Consider the following 19,162-nt stretch of genomic DNA (forward strand, 5'->3'; position numbering starts at 1 on the left):
TAAATAAAATAAAAATACCACCTCAAAAAAAAAAAAAAAAAAGAAAAGAAAAGAAAAGAAACTCAGTCACCTAAGGAAGAGATGCTAACCTTTTTAAAGGCCCCTTTCAGGAAGCAGTTAGTTCACCCTTGAGCTCAGGAGCAGGAGCTCTAGAACCAGGTTGCCTGGCTTCAAATCTTGCTGCTACCATGTATTAGCTGTGCAGCCTTGGGCACCTGACTTCACCTCTGTGCCACAGACACCTGTGAAATGAGGCAGCGCTAGGTTCTGTCCTATAGGAGTGTTTTAAGGACCAAGTGAATTAATATTTGTGAAGTGCTTAGTTTAAGCCCTAGCAAAATCTGAGCCAATGTGTCTCAATCCTTTTTGATGAAATTATATTTAAACTTTTCTGACCTATGTGATGACGATAAAAATTTATATAGTGCTTACTCTGAGCAAAGAGTCTACATGCTTCACAGATAATGTGTTTGATTCCTAACTTTTGTCCAAAATTAATGTGGATTTGTTTGTCTTTGCAGCCTCTGGCCGTCATCGTGTGCCCTGGGTGGAAAAAGGCCCAATTTATTTTTGAGTTATTGGGAGACTATGGCGTGTCCTCCAGGCCACTTCATCCTATGTTATTAACAATTGGACTCCACAAAGATGAAGCCAAAAATATGAAGCTTCCAAGGGGGTGTAAGCATCCTTCCAAGCTGTTTGGTTTTCCCTACGGAGCACAGCGGAACCCTGCCCAGCAGGCCTGGAAGCTGCAGGTGTCAGAGCTGTGTGATGCAGCTGATGGTCACTAGCTCAGGCTGCCCCTGTCAGTTACCGATGGGGATAGATGATGAAGGTTTATCTCTGTGAGAAAAAGAGAGAACTATGTGATTTCATTCATTTATGAACTATCTACTGAGCACCTCCTGTTAGATGTTGACTAAACGCTCCCTGTCTTTTAGTTGTGCAGAACGTGATGGGAGCCCAGGTAGTTAATCAGATAATGAACGAGGTTGTTAGCTGGGCAGGTAAACTTCTTGCCTCACCCACCTAAGTAAGAAAAACAGCTTTTTGTGTTGTTAGAAGGCATCTCTAGAAAGTATGTGGAATCTTAGGAAAGGAAATGTTAGAAAAACCTGTGGAAAATCTAAAATGTTATTTTTTTTTCTTTTGAAATACAGGTGATGTAATGGTCACAACACCGCATAGCCTCCTGAGACTTCTCAGATATCAAAGCTTGTTATTTCTTAGACTCTGTCACCTCATTTTGGATGAGGTGGAAGTATTATTCTTTGAAGCTAATGAACAAGTAAGTAAGCATCCATTTAGATGTCATTACTACTCAAATATATAAAATTAAAGTGTTCACTGTTTTTAGGGTTCAAGAAGAGTGTTTATTTGTGGTAGAAGCTGGTTAATTTAATTTTTTTTCCTTTTTAATTTCTATGATTAAGGAGAGAGAATGTTTTTCTGAAAATTTCTTACCAGTGTTCTCTTTGAAAAGCAAAACTATGGAGGTTTTCAAAATTATTTAATATTTTTCTGATTATAAAAGCAATTTTTATATTAGAAATTTTGAGAAATAGAGGAGAGCACTTGAAAACATCCATAATCTTACACTCAGGAAATCACTATTATTATTCTGGAGTAGTTCTTTCTTTTTTGTAATTCCTCTGTCATAGGAATTAATAATATCAGTACCTTTCTGTGGTCATTTGTAAGTTGCATTTTTTAGTAAATAGCATTGTATTGTTACTATTCTACAGTGTGATTGTTACTTGCCATATGGTATTGAATCCTATGGACATAAACATAATTTATTTTAATATTGTTTTATTTTTAGGTATTTAGCATCGTGTGTGTGTGTGTGTGTGTGTGTGTGTGTGTGTGGCTTCAGAACATAATACACCTTTTAGCACATTTCCCATAGGGTAAATTCCTACGAAGGGGATTGATGGATCAAAGACTGAACTCTTATAAGACATTTGTTGGAAGCAGTGTAACATGATGACCAACAGCAGTCATTTGGGAGCAGTGATGGCCTCAGGTTCAAGTCCAGGCTTTAGTTGCTGACTCTGTCGGTCTGCACAGGGTTTCTGAATGCCTCTATAATCTCAATTCTTATTTGCAAAACTAATATCCAGAATACTGCCTCGTACAGCTGTCTTTCTGGAAGCAGTTTACACTCCCTTAGGCAATGTGCCGCCATGCTGCACATGCTGCACCCCTGGCAGTGCGAGGCCCGGTCCAGCTTTTTCATAGTCTAACTTGTGATATGGCATCTGATTAGTTTAATCTGTATTTCCTTAATTACTTGTTGAGCATGAATTCATACTGGTCATTTGTACTCATTCTTCTATGAATTACTTGTTTATTATTTTCTGTTGGTGGGGTTGTCTTTTTTAAACAGTTTGTAGAAGTTTTTGTATAAAGATGTTAATCCTTTGGTACATATGTTACACATATTTACCTGGATGTTAATGTTTTCATTTTGTTTGCACCTAGCATTTTTTCCTTTTTCATTTTTTTCCTTTACTTTTATGTTTGTAAAGGCCTTCCCCACTCGAAAACAGAAAATATACAATCCTTTACCTTTTAAGTTCTGTCAAACTAATCTCTTTTGAAATAAAAATGAAATTATACTAATTTTTTAGATGTTTGCTATATTAGATAACTTTAAAAAAAATATTGAAGTTGAAGAAAGGGAATCTGCACCACATCAAATTGTTGCAGTTGGAGTTCATTGGAACAGACATATACAACATTTAATCAAAGAGTTCATGAATGACCCCTACATTGTGATCACTGCCATGGAAGAGGCTGCTCTCTATGGCAATGTCCAACAGGTAATGAGTCATGGGGGTGTGGTGGGGTGCTAATGAATGTGTCATGACTTAATATTAAAAGACTAGAGGCCCGGTGCACGAAATTCGTGCATGGGTAGGGTCCCTAGGCCTGGCCGGCAATCAGGGCCGATTGGGGCCTGCCTTCCCCTGGCTGCTGGCCAGAGCCTTTTTTCGTTCCGTGCCGCCCATGGTCAGCGCACATCATAGTGAGTGGTCGAACTCCCAGTCGGTCCAACTCCTGAGGGGACAATTTGCATATTAGCCTTTTATTATATAGGATTGTAGCTTTAATTTCATCAGCAAATCTATAATTGGGAAGTTAAATCAATATTGGTTTCCTATACATCCTTTTCTATTAAAATCATAACTTGCCTAAGTAAAGTAAAACTGGATCACTTTAAATATTTAAAAAATCACATTGTTTCTGTATTTCATTACTAGGTGGTACATCTTTGCCTAGAAAGTGAAAAAACCTCTACTTTACTCCAGATCCTTGACTTCATTCCAAGTCAGGCACAAAAGACCTTGATCTTCACCTGTTCTGTAGCTGAAACTGAAATAGTGTGTAAGGTGAGCCTTTCCGAACATAAAATGTTCTTGCTGTTTAAACTGTGATCGGATCTCGAGTCATCAGAGAATTATTGAGCAAATATTTGACAGGGGAATAAAATTTTACAAGTTCAGCATCCATCAGAATGGGTTCTGCTGCAAAGTGAAAAAGGGTGGCAGGAGGTCTGCCACTGAGGGGAGGGGCCGAGTAGGTGGGGCAAACGTTCCCCAGGGGGGCAGGGCTTTGTATTTTGTCTCGGCAGAGCATTCGAAGGATCTGATTCACGAAGTGCCAATGTCTTCTGTACCCTCTATTTAAGAAAATAGAGAAAATTAACACTAAATATATCATTATGTAGCCAGAAAAGCCAAATAAATTGGCTAAAGATTTATTTAATCTAATTGTATATAAATTAATGCTAAAATGTAGAAATGAGGCCAAATACAAAATAAAATAAAAGAATCAGTAGTACATTACATTAGAGCAATAATGAACTAGCAGGTGAGGTTAAAAAGCTCCTGTTGAGCCCAGCCAGTGTGGCTCGGGGTTGAGCATCCACCTGTGAACGAGGAGGTCATGATGCCCCTCTTGCAGGCTCGATCCCCAATGGGGGGTCACGTGGGGGAGAAAGGGCCAGCTGATCAGTGATTCTCTGTCATCATTGATGTTTCTGTCTCTCCCTCTCCCTTCTTCTCTGAAATCAATCTATAATAATAAAAGCGTAATAAGCTAATTAGACTGGACATCCTTCCAGGCAACCTTCCAGATGAAGCCAGGGCTGCAAGGAAAGCCTGGGTCCCGGGTGCCTACTGGCAGCCGGAGGGAGGTTCGGGTCCCGAGTGCCTGCCAGTGGCTGGAGGGAAGCCCAGGTTCCGGGTGCCAGAGGGAAGCCGGTGCCGGCAGCGGGGGGAAGGAAGGCCTACTCTTGCACAAATTTTATGCATCGGGCCTCTAGTAAAAATATATTTTTTAAAAAAGCTCCTGTTGATAATAGTGCCATAAATTTGGTGTATACATATAGATATACAGTTAACTCTCAAACAGTACAACCCGAAACACCAAACAGGTTTGAACTGCATGGGTCAACTTACAAATGTTTTTTTTTCTTTTTAAATTTATCTTTATTGTTGAAAGTATTACAGATGAGAGGAATCCACAGGCAGCAAAATTTCAGACATGTGCAGAAAGAACTTCTTCACTGATACTGCTCCTAGGGCAATGGAAGCTAAAGAGAAAATAAACAAATGGGACTACATCAAAATAAAAAGCTTTTATTATATAATATAATAGAAGTAATCCTGTTATTTGCAGATTTCTAATAATTTCTACAACTTTTGTGATATACTATATTAGTACAGTTTTGGTAATATACTTAAAATCCTTTTATTCTTGAAATAATGTTTGTTGCATGTAATATTATATGTAAGATAATTTTTTCTTGAATAATTGGTGTTTATTACATGTAACATTATATTTAAAATCATTTTTCTTGAAATAAAAAAAAATAGCAACTGGCCCTAGTTGGTTTGGCTCAGTGGATAGAGCGTCAGCCGGCGAACTGAAAGGTCCCAGGTTCGATTCTGGTCAAGGGCACATGCTGGGTTGTGGGCTTGATCCCCAGTGGGGGACTTGCAGGAGGCAGCCGATCCATGATTCTCTCTCATCATGGATGTTTCTATCTCTCTTTCCCTCTTTCTTCCTCTCTCAAATCAATAAAAATATATTTAAAACAAACAAACAACAACAACAAAACAACAGGAAAAAAAGTAAAACTGGAAAAAAGAAAAGAAACCTGAAACACCAATCAGAAGGGATATATGCACCCCTGTGTTCATAGCAGCGCAATCTACAATACATGGTTGTTTTTTTCAATGAATACATTTAGTTCTGTAAATGTATTTTCCTTATGACTTTCTTAATATTTTTTCTCTTTATTGTAAGAATACAGTATATAATACAGATAACATACAAAATGTGTGTTGAGTGTTCTCAGTAAGGCTTGTGGTTAAAAGTAGGCTATAAGTAGTTAACATTTTGGGGGAGTCAAAAACGGATTTTTGACTGCATGGGGGGTCAGCACCCCTAACCCGAATGTTGTTCAAGGGTCTACTGTATGTACAGATATCTGTATATACATGTGTATACACACATATACATACACATGCATATGCATGTGTGCATTATTTGAAAAAGAAGGGAAATAATTCAGCAAAATAATGTTTGTTTCACTTGAGCAAATTTTTAGATCTAAAATAGGGAATTTTGGAAATATATTTATTTATATCAACAATCATCTCATTATAGGAATTATTTTATCAGTGATACAACCCTTATAGATAATTTTAAATGGTTTATATTGATGTTTATTGACAGAACAATTAAATTCAAGTTTATGTTCTTGACTATGAACTGTTCTCTTGGTTTCATCTTTAGGTGGTAGAAAGCAGTTCAATATTTTGCTTGAAAATGCATAAAGAAATGGTTTTTAATTTAAAAAGTGTATTAGAACAGTGGAAGAAGAAGTTAAGTTCTGGCTCTCACATTGTATTAGGTATGTGTTTTAATTTCTCCTTATATTTAGAGAAGGCGGAGGTATTAGGAATCATGCCTTCAATTCATTTATGTATCTCATCTCCAAATTTATCATCATTTCCCAGATTTATTGAGAATTTATTAATCTGAATTTCAAAATGAAAATTAACCTCTATTAAGATTTTAACGTTGCCCTAGCAGGTGTGGCTCAGTTAATTGGGTGTTATCCTGTGCACTGAAAGGTTGCTGATTCGGTTTTCTGTTAGGGCACATGCCCTGCTTTCGGGCTTGATCCCCTGTAGGGGGCGTGCAGGAAGCAACTGATGAATGTTTCACTCTCACATCAATGTTTCTTTCTCTCCCTCTCCCTTCCTCTTTCTCTAAAAATCAATTAAAATATATATATATTTTTAAAACGTTTAATATTGAAGTGGATCTAGGTGCCCCCCCGCCCCCCACGGCTCTCAGGACATTAGGCAGCAACCTTCCTTAGTCTAGACATTCTCCCTAGAGTTCCAGCTTGAGGTTCACTGTCTCATTTATAGATACACATGTGCCTGTGATGAATCATGTCATAAATGATTGTGACATTTAGTATTAGAAATTTAAAAGTCAGCCCTAACTGGTTTGGCTCAGTGGATAAAGCGTCGGCCTGCGGACTGAAGGGTCCCAGGTTCGATTCCGGTCAAGGGCATGTACCTTGGTTGCGGGCACATCCCCAGTCGGAGGTATGCAGGAGGCAGCTGATTGATGTTTCTCTCTCATCGATGTTTCTAACTCTCTATCCCTCTCCCTTCCTATCTGTAAAAAAAATCAATAGAATATATTTTTAAAAATTTAAAAGTCAAAATGTATAAAATAAATGTTAAAATAGATATGGGCAGCCTAAATTTTCAGCAAAAAGAGGTTTTTTTTTTTTTTCCCTTAAGCTAAAAGGAGACCACTTTTTCTCTGGAATTTAATCACAGGGCTGTGACATATATTGGAAAAAATGGGAAAGCCCTGGCCCAGTAGCTCAGTTGGTTAGAGTGTTATCCTGATATGCCAAGGCTGTGGGTTCCATCCCTGGTCAGGGTACATGCAAGAAGTATCCAGTGACTGCATAAACAAGTGAAACAGCAAAGTGATGTCTCTCCCCCCCCCCACCCCACCTCTTCCTCTCTTTCTCTCAAGTCAATAAATAAAAATAAAAAGGGCCTGGCTGGTGTGGCTCAGTGGTTGAGCATAGACCTATGAACCAGGAGGTCACGGTTGGATTTCCAGTCAGGGCACATGCCTGGGTTGTGGGCTCAATCCCCAGTAGGGGGTGTGCAGGAGGCAGCCAATCAGTGATTCTCTCTCATCACTGATGTTTCTATTGCTCTCTTCCTCTCTGAAATGAATAAAAATATATTAAAAAAAGAAAGAAAAGGGAAAGGCTTTTTTTCATCTAAAAGGTAAAATGCAATAAAGAAATGTATTGAAGTACTAGAGGCCCAATGCATAAAATTTGTGCAAGGGCCTTGGCCCCCCACTGCCGTGGTGGCCGCCTCTGCCTTGGTCCCCAACCACCTCGGTGGCCGGGGTGGGAGGGGGGATGGGGGTGGTCTCTGTTGCCTCTGCTTCAGTCCCTGCCCACCGCGGCTTTGTCTAGAAGGAAGGACGTCTGGTCTCATTAGCATATTATGCTTTTATTATCATAGATGATTGCTGGAATTGTTTGGTAGAGTGCAGTAAAACCCTAGTCTCATTTGAAATTGTCGGTCTCCTTTTCTCTAGCCTTAACTGATGACTGCATACCACTCTTGGCCATCACTGATGCCACGTGTGTGATTCACTTCAGCTTTCCTTCCTCACCAAAAATTTTTGGTGGACGCCTATATTGCATGTCTGATCATTTTCAGAGTTTAACTGAACAGGTTTGATTAAGTTTTATTATCTTTACATATTCTACTGTGTAATAAAAAATTCAGAATCCACAGAGTTTTATTGTTCAGACTGGTATGGATGATCCACTTCCTTTATTCACCCTGATTTTAAGGGTTCTCTTGCAAAACAGGGAGGTAAAAAGACCAAATCTGTCTTGCTGCTGACGGAGAGAAGTTCATGCCATGCTGTGGGTGTTCTGCGATACTTGGAAAGAGCAGATGCCAAGATTCCATCGGAGCTGTATCAGTTTACTGCAGGCGTTCTAGAAGCCAAGGAGGAAAAGAAAGCCGGAAGGCCTCTCTGTCCGTATCTTAAGGCTTTTGGATTTTGCAAGTAAGTCAGGCACCTTTTTTTATCATTGACATATACCTGTGGTCGGCAAACTCATTAGTCAACAGAGCCAAATATCAACAGTACAACGATTGAAATTTCTTTTGAGAGCCGAAAACCGACTTCTGCGCATGGGCCGCGAAGTTTCAATCGCACTGTACGTGCGCGCCCGCACGTGGTAGTTTGTGGAAGAGCCACACTCAAGGGGCCAAAAGGCCGCACGTGGCTCGCGAGCCACAGTTTGCCGACCACTGACATATACAGTAAAGGGCACAGGTGGTCAGTTTACAGCTCGATGACTTGTTACATGTGTGCACCCATGTAAACCACCACCTGGCTCTAGAGAGCACCCCAAAACCCTCTCATGCTCCTTCCCAAGGTGCCCTTCCTCCAGATGTAAACCCTCCTGATATCCTTCAACATTGATCCGTTTTGCTTGTTTTTTACTTCATATTCAACCTAATATCTGTGATATTTATCTGTATATGTATATCAGCCTTTTGCTTGTTTGTTTATTTAGTGGCTCAGTATTCTATTATATGAATACTAGAGGCCCAGTGCACGAAATCATGCACGGTGGGGTCCCTCGGCCTGGCCAGTGATTGGGGCCGATTGGGGCCATCTTGCCCAGTCCCAATCGGGGCTGGCTGGCTGGGGAGAGGGACCGTGGGAGATTGGCTGTGGGAGAGCACTGACCACTAGGGACAGCTCCTATGTTGAGTGTCTGCCCTCTGGTGGTCAGTGTGCATCATAGCTACTGGCCGGTCAGCCAGTCGTACTGGTTGCTTAGGCTTTTATATCCTATATAATAAAGAGGGAATATGCTAATTAACCATCACACCCTCACAAATCTCGGTGCCCACAGCCAATAAAGAGGGAATATGTTAATTGTCACACCCTCACAAGATGGTGGCACCCACAGCCACAAGATGGCAGTGCCCAGTCGTCTTAGCCCCGCCTCATCCAGCCAGAGTTCCCCAGTCCCCTCATCCCAGCCTCATCCAGCCTCAGTCCCCCGGTCCCCTCAGCCCTGCAGGGGAATGCAGTTGGGGGCAATTGGGCTTGCAGGGGAGGGCAGTTGTAGGTGATCGGGCTGGCAGGGGAGGGCAGTTGGGGATGATCATGCCGGCAGGGGAGCAATTAGGCATCAATCAGGCAGGCAGGCGAGTGATTAGGAGCCAGCAGTCCCGGATTGTGAGAGGGATGTCCGACTGCCGGTTTAGGCCCGATCCAGCAGTTGGACATCCCCAAGGGGCAAGGGGTCCCAGATTGGAGAGGGTACAGGCTGGGCTGAGGGACCCCCTCAACCCCCCCCCCATGCACAAGTTTCATGCACCAGGCCTCTAGTATATAGATAACACAATGTATATATCTATTCTTCTCTTGATGATCCTATGAGTTGTTTCCAGTTTGGGTTATTATATAGGAAGCTGCTGTGAACATTCTTGTACCTATATTTTTGTGGAAATATGAACCCATTTCTCATGATTATATACTTTGGAGTGGAATTGCTAGATCATGGAATAAGCATATGTTTAACTTTTCCAAAGTGCTTGACCATTTTACAGTTTAATTAGTAACGTGTGAGAAAGTTTGAGTTACTTTATATCCTCACCAACACTTAGTATTCTGGGGTGTAGTGGTAAACCATTGTGATTTTCTTTTGTTTTCCTAATAATTAATGATGTTGACTGTCTTTTCATATGCTTGTGGCACATTAGACAATCCTCTTTTTGTGATGTGCCTGTTCAGGTCTTTTGCCCATTATTAAAAAACTAGTAGCCCGTTTGTACGAAGATTCGTGCAGTAGACCTTCATTCACCTGGCTGCCTGCACCAGTTTTCTGTTGGCACCGGGGACCCAGGCCTTGGCTGTGGCCACCGCCTTCTGCCTTCTTTCAGGGTCAGGGCTTGGCCCCGGGTGGTGGCCTTGGGCTCGGCCACACCCAGCATCCCTGCTACGGATCGTAGGAGCCGACCCCCTGGTTGTTGCCTGCGATCCGTGCAGGCTCCCTGCTGGTGCCCAAGCCCCAACGTCCCTGCAACGGTTTCCTGGTGGGCGTGGCCGGTGGGCGTGGCTTGGTTGGTGGGCGTGGCTTGGGCGTAGCGAAGGTGCGGTCAATTTGCATATTTGTCTATTATAAGGTAAGATGGGAGTTTATCTTTTTTTTATTGGTTTGTAGGATTAATTAATTTATTCTAGATAGAAGTGCTTTATCAGATATATGCATTGAGAATATCTTCTCCCAGTCTGTGGCTTGTGTTTTCACTCTTTTAATATTCTTTTGATGAATAGGCATTTTAAATACTCATGAAGTATTTTGTGGCTACTGTTTTTCATGTCCTCATGTAAGAAATATTTGTCTGTCTCCAGGTCATGAAGGCAGTCTTCTGTATCCTCTAGACCAGGGGTCCTCAAACTTTTTAAACAGGGGGCCAGTTCACTGTCCCTCAGACCGTTGGAGGGCCGGACTATAGTTTAAAAAAAACTATGAACAAATTCCTATGCACACTGCACATATCTTATTTTGAAGTAAAAAAACAAAACGGCAAAAACACCCGCATGTGGCCCGCGGGCCGTAGTTTGAGGACGCCTGCTCTAGAAGCTTTGTAGCTTTAGCTTTCACATTTAGGTGTGTGATCCATACTGAGTTAACTTTTGTGTACGGTGTGAGATTCAAGGCACAGCTTACTTTTTCCAAATGGATAATCACTTGCTGCAGCATCATTTATTTAAATCATCATTGTGTCCTCACTGAGTTGGTGCCTTTAATATAAACCAGATGATAGTATATGTGTTCCCTTTGTGGACTCTTTCAGTTACATTGGTCTACTTGTCTATCCTTATACCAGTCTATTTTTTTCTCAAGTATTGTAGCATATATGATAGTGAGTCTTGGCATCTGGCATATTAAGTTCTCCAACTTTGCCCTTCTTCAAGGTTGTTTTGGCTACTATAAGTCTCTTGCATCATCTCTATATACATTGTAGAACAGGTTTGTCAACTTGTTCAAAAACTCTGCTGGAATTTTGATAGCAACTGCATCGATTCTGTAAATCAGTTTGGAGAACATGGATATCTTAACAGTCATAGGAGCCTCTCCCTAATCCAGACATAATGCCATTACTTGATACATAAATGGATGGCTGGGACTGGGTAGTAGATGTCTAATAATTTATCTATTGGATTTAGTGTAATTTTAAGATAACTTGACATGTATTTTTTAAATCTATGTTACATTAAACAGGTTATTATCAGCAGTTTCCATAACGCCTTTAAATAGAATGTTGCCTTTTAAAACTGAAGCTTCAACTACTTCTAAGTTTGGGTTAAGGCAAGCATGTCAAACTCAAAGGCTAACATGGGCCAAATAAAGGAGGCATGCGGCCCACAGGCTGTGAGTTTGACATGCTTGGGTTAAGGACTGGCTCAGAGTCTTTATCTTGGAAATCCATTTTATTCATTTATGTATTACACTTAAGAATGTCTAAAGAAATAATGAAGTAACTCCTTAATTCAGCATTAATTAAAATTTAGGGTCCTTTTTTACATACTTTGTTAGTGTCATCTGAAGTACTTAGTATATTATTTATCTTTTAAAGTGTTTCAAGTAAAAGTTCTCTGATTTAAATTATAGATTTATATCTGGTTTTAAAATCTAGGTACTTTTTTTCAGAGACAAAAGGATTTGTCCTGATCGACACCATATTAATCCAGAAATAGACAATCCAAGAAAATTATCCAACCATGCTATACCAATGTTTGGATACATTAAAGTAAGTTCTGTTGAAGATTGTTTTGTTGAATGATTAATGGTCATTTTTTTTTCCAATTTTTTTATTAAGGTATTATATGTGTACATATCTTACCATTGCCCTCCCCACACCCCACTCCCATATATGCCCCACCCCCCAGAGTTTTGCATCCATTGGTTATGCTTATATGCATGCATACAAGTCCTTTGATTGATCTCTTATCTCCCCCACCTCTCCCTAACCTTCCCCTTGTAATTTTAATGGTCATTTTAATGAACATATTTTTAAGCAGCAGAATCTTAGTAGAATATAATTATGACTTCCAGTGGTCAGTATTAATTTATCACCATTAATCCAACAATAGGCACCTATCCTTAGAAGGCTCCCAGGTTATTTAGAAAATCAAGATCAAATTGGGAAAGTGGATAAACCCCTTCAACAATTTCAGAAAGAAAGTTGTTTTTTGGGGGGAGGGATTATTAAAAATAATGCATTGACCACATGAATCGTTTCAGAACATCCATGATTATTGCTTTGAAGAAAATTCTGAGATGCAGATAGAATTACTGAGTTAAGAGTTTGTCACTTTCTTTTGAATCCTTTTTATTACTTTTTGAGCTTGATTTCCTTTTCACCTTTTCTTTCCCTTAAAGTGTATCTGTTGTGCTGTACTCATTTTCTGGGACTGTGGTAACAAACCACAAACTGGGTGACTCATAACAACAGATTTATTGTCCTGGTTGAGTGTCATCCTGTGCACCAGCAGGTCATACTAGTAGGTTCGATTCCTGGTCAGAGCGCATACCCAGGTTTCAGGATCGATCCTCATGTTTCTCTCTCACATGGATGTTTTTCTCAACTACTTGAGTAAATACCAAAGAGTGTGATTACAGGATTGTATAGTAAGAATCTTTGTTTTGTAAAAAACTGCCATACTGTTTTCTAAAGGGCCTGTACCATTTTGCATTCCCACCAGCAGTGAATGAGTTTTAGCAGCATTTGATGTCAGTGCTTTGGCTCTTCTTAGCCTTTCTAATAGGATATTTTTTCCATTGAATTTTAGAGAGTGGAAGGGAAGGATGGAGGGAGGGAGGGGGAGAGAGAAATATCAATGTGAGACACATTGATTGGTAGCTTTCTATGCACGCCCCAACCAGGGCCAGGGATTGAACCTGCAAACCAAGGTTTGTGCCCTTGACTGGGAATCGAACCTGAGACCCTTCAGTGCATCGGCTGACAATCTATCTACTGAGCCATACCAGCCAGGGTGGTAGTGGTATCTTGTTTTAATTTGTATTTCCCTGATGACATATGATTTTGTTTTGTCTTTTTTTAACCCTCACCCAAGGATATTTTTCCATTGATTTTTAGAGAGAGTGGAGGGGGAGAGACAGAGATACAGCAATGTAGTTGCATCTGGGGCCAGGGATCGATCCTGCAACTGAAGTACGTGCCTTTGACGGGTATTGAACCTGCGACCCTTCAGTCCGCAGGCCGACGCTTTATCCACTAAGCCAAACCGGCTAGGGCCCTGATGACATGATTTTGAACATCTTTTCATATGCTTATTTGTCACTTGTATATTTTCTTTGGTGGGAGGTGGGATATTAGTTTGGGGTCTTTTGCCCTGTTTTTTGTTGTTAATTCTCACTCCAGGATATTTTTTCCATTGATTTTTAGGGAGAGTGGAAGGGAAGAGAGAGAGTGAGAAACATCGATGTGACACATCGATTGGTTGCCTCCTGCACATGCCCTGGGGCTGGGAATCAAACCTACGAGTCTTCAGTGCACACACCAGTGCTCTAACTATTGAAAAACACTGGCTGGGCTGCCCATTTTTAAATCTGGTTGTATGTTGTTTTTTAAAAATCTTTATTGTTGAGAATATTACAGATGTTTCCCTTTTTCCTCTCATTGCCTTCCACTACCCTGTTCCCACCCCACCCCAGGCCTTCACCACCCTATTGTCTGTGTCTGTAGGTAATGCATATATGCATGTAAGATCTTTGACTAATCTCTCCCTGCTCCCCAACCTCCTTCCCTCTGAGATTCATGAATCTGTTCCACGGCTCTTATTCTATTTTATTCATCAGTTTATTATGCTTATTAAGTTTCTTATTCATTTGATTTTTAAATTTAGTTATTGATAGACATGTATTTATTGCCATTTTATTATTCAACTTTTTTCTCTTCTTCCCCTTCCTCCTCTCCCATCTCCTCCTCCCTCCCCCCTCTTCTCTTCCTCTTCTCCTCCTGGTCCTCCTCTCCTCCTTCCCCCTTCTCCCTTTCGCCCCCTCCCCCTCAACATTTCATGTAATACTGGTTTGGTGGTGATGAACTCCTTTAGCTTTTTCTTGTCTGTTCATCACCTTGAATATTTCTTGCCACACCCTTCTGGCCTGCAAAGTATCTTTTGAGAAATCAGTCGACAGTCATATGGGCAATCCCTTGAAGGTAACTAACTGCTTTTCTCTTGCTGCTTTTAAGATTCTCTCTTTGTCTTTAGACCTTGGCATTTTAATTATGATGTGTCTTGTTGTGGTCCGCTTTGGGCTCCTCTTGTTTGGGACTCTCTGCCCTTCCTAGACTTATAAGTCTATTTCTTTCACCAGGTGGGGGAAGTTTTCTGTCATTATTTCTTCAAATAGGTTTTCAATATCTCGCACTCTCTCTTCTCCTTCTGGCACCCCCATAATGCGAATGTTGGTACGCTTGCAGTTGTCCCAGAGGCTTCTTACACTATCTTCATATTTTTGGATTCTTTTTTATTTTTGCTCTTTTGAGTAGGTGTTTTTTGCTCCCTCATATTTCAAATTATTGATTTGATTCTCAGAATCCTCTAATTCTCCTGTTAAATCCCTATAAATTATTCTTTATTTCAGTTAGTATATGCTTAATTTCTTACTGGTCGTTTTTCACATCTTTGACATTCTCACTAAGATGCTTGAAAGTCTTACTAAGTCCCTTGAAGCTCTCATTAATTCCCTTGAAACTCTCATTAAGACCTTTGAATAACCTTATAACCATTGTTTTGAACTCTGTTTCCAGTAGATTTCTTGCTTTCATTTCTTTCATTTGTGACCTGTTTCTTTGTCTCCACATTTGGCTGCTTCCCTGTGTTTGTTTCTATGTATTGGGTAGAGTTGCTATGACTCCTGGAATTGGTCGAGTGGCCTTGTGTAGTAGGTGTTCTATAGGGTCCAGTGGCTCAGCTTCCCCAGTCACCAGATCTAGGCACTCTAGGTGTGCCCCATTGTGGGTTGTATGCTCAGTCTTACTGTAGTTGAGTTTTGATTGCTGTTGGTGTCACTAGGAGGAATTGACCTCCAGGCCAATTGGCTGTGAGGACCAGCTGCATCCACAATGGAAGAGCTGCTATGTAGTGGGCTTTGGTGCTCACTGAGTCTGCCCCTTGAATATCTCATGTTGTAATCTGGTGTGGTCTGAAGCTGTTCACCGAGGGCCCTGACTCTGGGGCTTCCCAGGGGGTGCAAAGTCAGCCACTGCCTGGGTCCAACTGTCAGGAACTACAAAGAGATCTGTAGATGGCTGCTACTTGTATTGGGCTAGGAAGTGCCCAGGCAAAGCCCAGCTGTGAAGCAAGGCAGGCTGGTGCTAGTGCCAGGTCTTAGGCCTTTTATGGATAGGTTCGACGCCAGCTGCTGCTGCTTCCAGAGATTTTTAACAAAATCTGAAGCTTGAGCTAGGACAGGCCATTCATATGGAAAAGCTGCTGCAAACAGCTTGGGTGGGGCTGCAAATTGGATGGGGTGGGGTCTCATGGAATCACTAGGATGAACAATATGGGCCATGCTGATAGAAACTCAGATATGGCTGCCAGTCAGTTTTGCGATGGGGAAGGCCCCAGCACAGGGACAATGACCCCTGTGAACACCTCTGTCTGGGAGAAAGCTGCCTCCAAGTTCCTGCCCCGATGCCAGACAGTCTGTTTCCTCCACGGATATTCCTGGATTGTCCCAAAGCTGCCATCCAGTGCTGGAGCTCAGAGGAAGCAGGACCATGTAAGTTTGTGTGCTGGCCCTTTAAGAGGAACAGCTGGGACTCCAGTAGCATCCCTGTCACTCCGCCACAATCCCTGCTGGTTTTTACAGCCTGAAGTTATGGGGACTTAGCTTCCCTGGGCTGGGGGGCTGGTATGGGGTTGAGACTCCCTGCTTCTCACAGAAGGCTTTGATGATTAAAAAAAAAAGGCACACATGGGTGTGGGACCAGCCTGTTCTGTGCCTCCAACTCCTTCTACCAATCTTGATGCATTTTCTTCTTTACTTCTCTAGTTGTAGGGCTTTCATTCAGCCAGATTTCGGGCGATTCTGGATGATGGTTGTTCTGTATTTTAGTTGTAACTTTGATGTGGTTGAGGGAGGCATTGCGTACCAGCATTTACCTATGTTGCCATCTTGGTTCTGTGGTTGTATATTTTCTTATTGTTTAGTTTTAAGTGATTGTATATTTTGGATACCAGTCCTCTATCAAATATGTATTTTGCAAAAAACTTCTTTAAGTCTGTGGCTTGTCTTTTTATTCCCCTTAGAGTATTTTTTTGGCAGAGCAGAAGTTCTTAATTTTAATGAAGCCCAACATTCCAATTTTTTCTTTCATGGATTGTGCTTTTGGTGTTGCATACAGAATCATTGCCAAATCCAAGGTCACCTAGATTTTCTCTCCCCTGTTGTCTTCCTCATCTGCTTTTATATTGGGGTCCATGGGGATACTTGGTCAGTTTTATTGCAAATTGTTTGCTGTCTCTTTGATCTGTCTTTATGTGGAGATTCAGGGAAAATAAAAATATATATAACACTTGACTACCGCCATCTTCCCAGAACCCTTCTAACCAAGCCTCTTTTTTTTTTCAACCACTTGAGGATATGTATTTTTATTGATTTTAGAGAGAGAAAAAGAGAGAGAGAAACATCGATATGAGAGATAAACATTGGTGTGAGAAACATTGGTCGGTTGCCCTCTGCAAGCAGCTGACTGGGGACTGAGGAAGGGAGAGGGAGAAAGAGATAGAAACATCAGTGATGAGAAAGAATCATCAATTGGCTGCCTCCTGCACACCTGGGGATCGAGCCTGCAACCTGGGCATGTGCTCTGACCGGGAATCGAACCATGCGTGATCTCCTGGTTCATAGGTCAACACTCAACCACGGAGCCACGCTGGCCGGGCTAGTTTGTTCAGTTTTTATAAACATATACACTCATGTAACCAATACCACATCACGATACTGAAACTTCTGTTACCCCAGAAAGGTCTCTCCTTTCCCCCTTGAAGTCAGTCAGTCCTTTTCCCACTCCCCAACCCCTGGTAACCGCTGCTCTGTAACTATCAGTTTGTCTTTACTAGAATTCATATTAATGGAATCATACAGTACATAGACTTTTGTGTCTCATTTCTATCAGCATAATTCTTTTGAGATTCATCTGTGTTGCTCTGTTTTATTGCTGAGTAGGATTCCATTATATGGATTTATCATAGTTTGTACACAAGTTGATGGGCATTTGGGTGGGTTGTGTTTCTTGCTGCCATGGACATTTGTGTTTCAAGTCTTTTATACATTTTCATTTCTCTTGAGTAAGACCTTGGAGTGAAATTGCTGGGTCATATGATAGGTGTATATTTATAAGAAACTGCATTCTCACCAGCACTGCATATGAGAATTCCGGTTGGTATAATCTCATCAATACTTAGTATTCTCAGTCTTTAATTTTTGCCACTCTGTGGCATTTGCACTGATATCTTATTTTGTATTTCCCTGGTGATAAAGAAGTTTGGACATCTTTTCACTGCTTATTAACTATTTGTATCTCTTCTTTTATGAACTCTCTGTTCAGAATTTATGTGCACTTTTAAAACTTAGGGTTTTCTTTTTGTTGAGTTTTAAGAATTCTTTATATATTCTGGATATCATTTGTCAGATATAGCAAATATTTTCTCCCACTTGAAAATCAAAACTTGGTTGGAGCATTGTACTGTACACCAGAAGGTTGAAAGTTTGATTTCGTGTCAGGGCACATACCTAGGTTGTGGGTTAGATCCCCAGCTGGGGTGGGTATGGGAGGCAACCCATTGATGTTTCTCACATCCATGTTTCTCCCTCCACCCCCCTCTCTCTCTGTTTATCAAATAAATAAAATCATGTCCTAGCCCAGCCTGCATGCCTCAGTGGTTGAGCATCGACCTATGAACCAAGAGGTCACGGTTCGATTCCTCGACAGGACATATGCCCAGGTTGCAGGCTTGAACCTCAGTATGGGGTGTGCAGAAGGCAGCCGGTCAATGATTCTCTCTCATTATTGATGTTTCTATATCTCTCTCTCCCTCTTCCTTCCTCTCTGAAATCAATAAAATTATAGGGCTCCTGCCTTAATGCACACTGTTTGCTCCCCGTGTCTGGAATGCCTTATCCATGTTCTTGCTACTGCATACACACGCAGGCACTCCCCTCACACACCAGTGACCCTGCATACACTTGCCTGTGAAGAGCTGTCTTCCTGAGCACACTCTGGCTGTGGCACATCTGTCCATCCGAGGGTTGCTGAGGGTCCCTGCTGGACGTGGCTTCATCTGTTTGCCCAGTGCCTCATGCACAGTAGGCTCTTACTGGAATACCGCTTGTTACAGGAGCAAAGGTCAGAAAGGGCTCAAGAGAAAGGGATGCTATTTTAAGATTTTTATAAAGTGCAGTTAAAAAGTAAATAAAGGGACACTTACAACTAATAATGCAATTTTAAAATAATGAGATTTACCAAAAAAAAAAAAAGGTCCGGTAGATTTAAAGTGAAGCTAATTATTTGTGGTGGAGTAATGTTTTTATTGTGTTTTGTTTGCTTGTTGGCTAGTTTTCCAGTTTATTCTTTTATCTCTGTTCATGTGCTTTGGGTTCTTAGGTCAGGTGCTGATTTTTGCAGGCAGGTCCTGAGTTTAACTTGGTTTTATTTCCTGGCCATGTTTTTATGTTTCAGATAATACCCTTTTACATTTTGAATGCAACAAATTACTTTGGTCGTATAGTTGATAAACATGTGGATCTTTATGCAACTCTTAATGCTGAAATGAAGCAGTATTTTGAGGATTCCAGTAATAAAACAGCCATTGAAAAGGTGGAGAAATTTGGATTATATGGATTAGCAGAGAAAACACTTTTTCACAGGTAGAATGTCTGTTATTTAATCTTGAAAAGTTATGAAGCATAAGGTGACTTGAACCGCTATTGAACCCCCATTTTCACTTCTGTTCGTTT

The 19,162-nt window shown here is 41.0% G+C and overlaps 1 protein-coding gene across 1 annotated transcript in view; it reads left to right on the forward strand.

Moving 5' to 3' along the window:
• Nucleotides 1–19,162, forward strand: part of TDRD12 (tudor domain containing 12) — a 92,143-nt gene that overhangs the window by 54,438 nt on the left and 18,543 nt on the right. The window contains exons 15-23 of the mRNA XM_079799355.1: nt 522–678; nt 1,161–1,288; nt 2,634–2,825; nt 3,267–3,395; nt 5,809–5,926; nt 7,666–7,805; nt 7,928–8,148; nt 11,822–11,921; nt 18,885–19,072. Coding sequence (XP_079655481.1) covers nt 522–678; nt 1,161–1,288; nt 2,634–2,825; nt 3,267–3,395; nt 5,809–5,926; nt 7,666–7,805; nt 7,928–8,148; nt 11,822–11,921; nt 18,885–19,072 — 1,373 coding nt within the window. The remainder of the gene's footprint in view (nt 1–521; nt 679–1,160; nt 1,289–2,633; nt 2,826–3,266; nt 3,396–5,808; nt 5,927–7,665; nt 7,806–7,927; nt 8,149–11,821; nt 11,922–18,884; nt 19,073–19,162) is intronic.

The sequence above is a fragment of the Cnephaeus nilssonii genome (assembly GCF_951640355.1).
Source record: "Cnephaeus nilssonii genome assembly, chromosome: 20".
Taxonomy (NCBI): Eukaryota; Metazoa; Chordata; class Mammalia; order Chiroptera; family Vespertilionidae; genus Cnephaeus; species Cnephaeus nilssonii.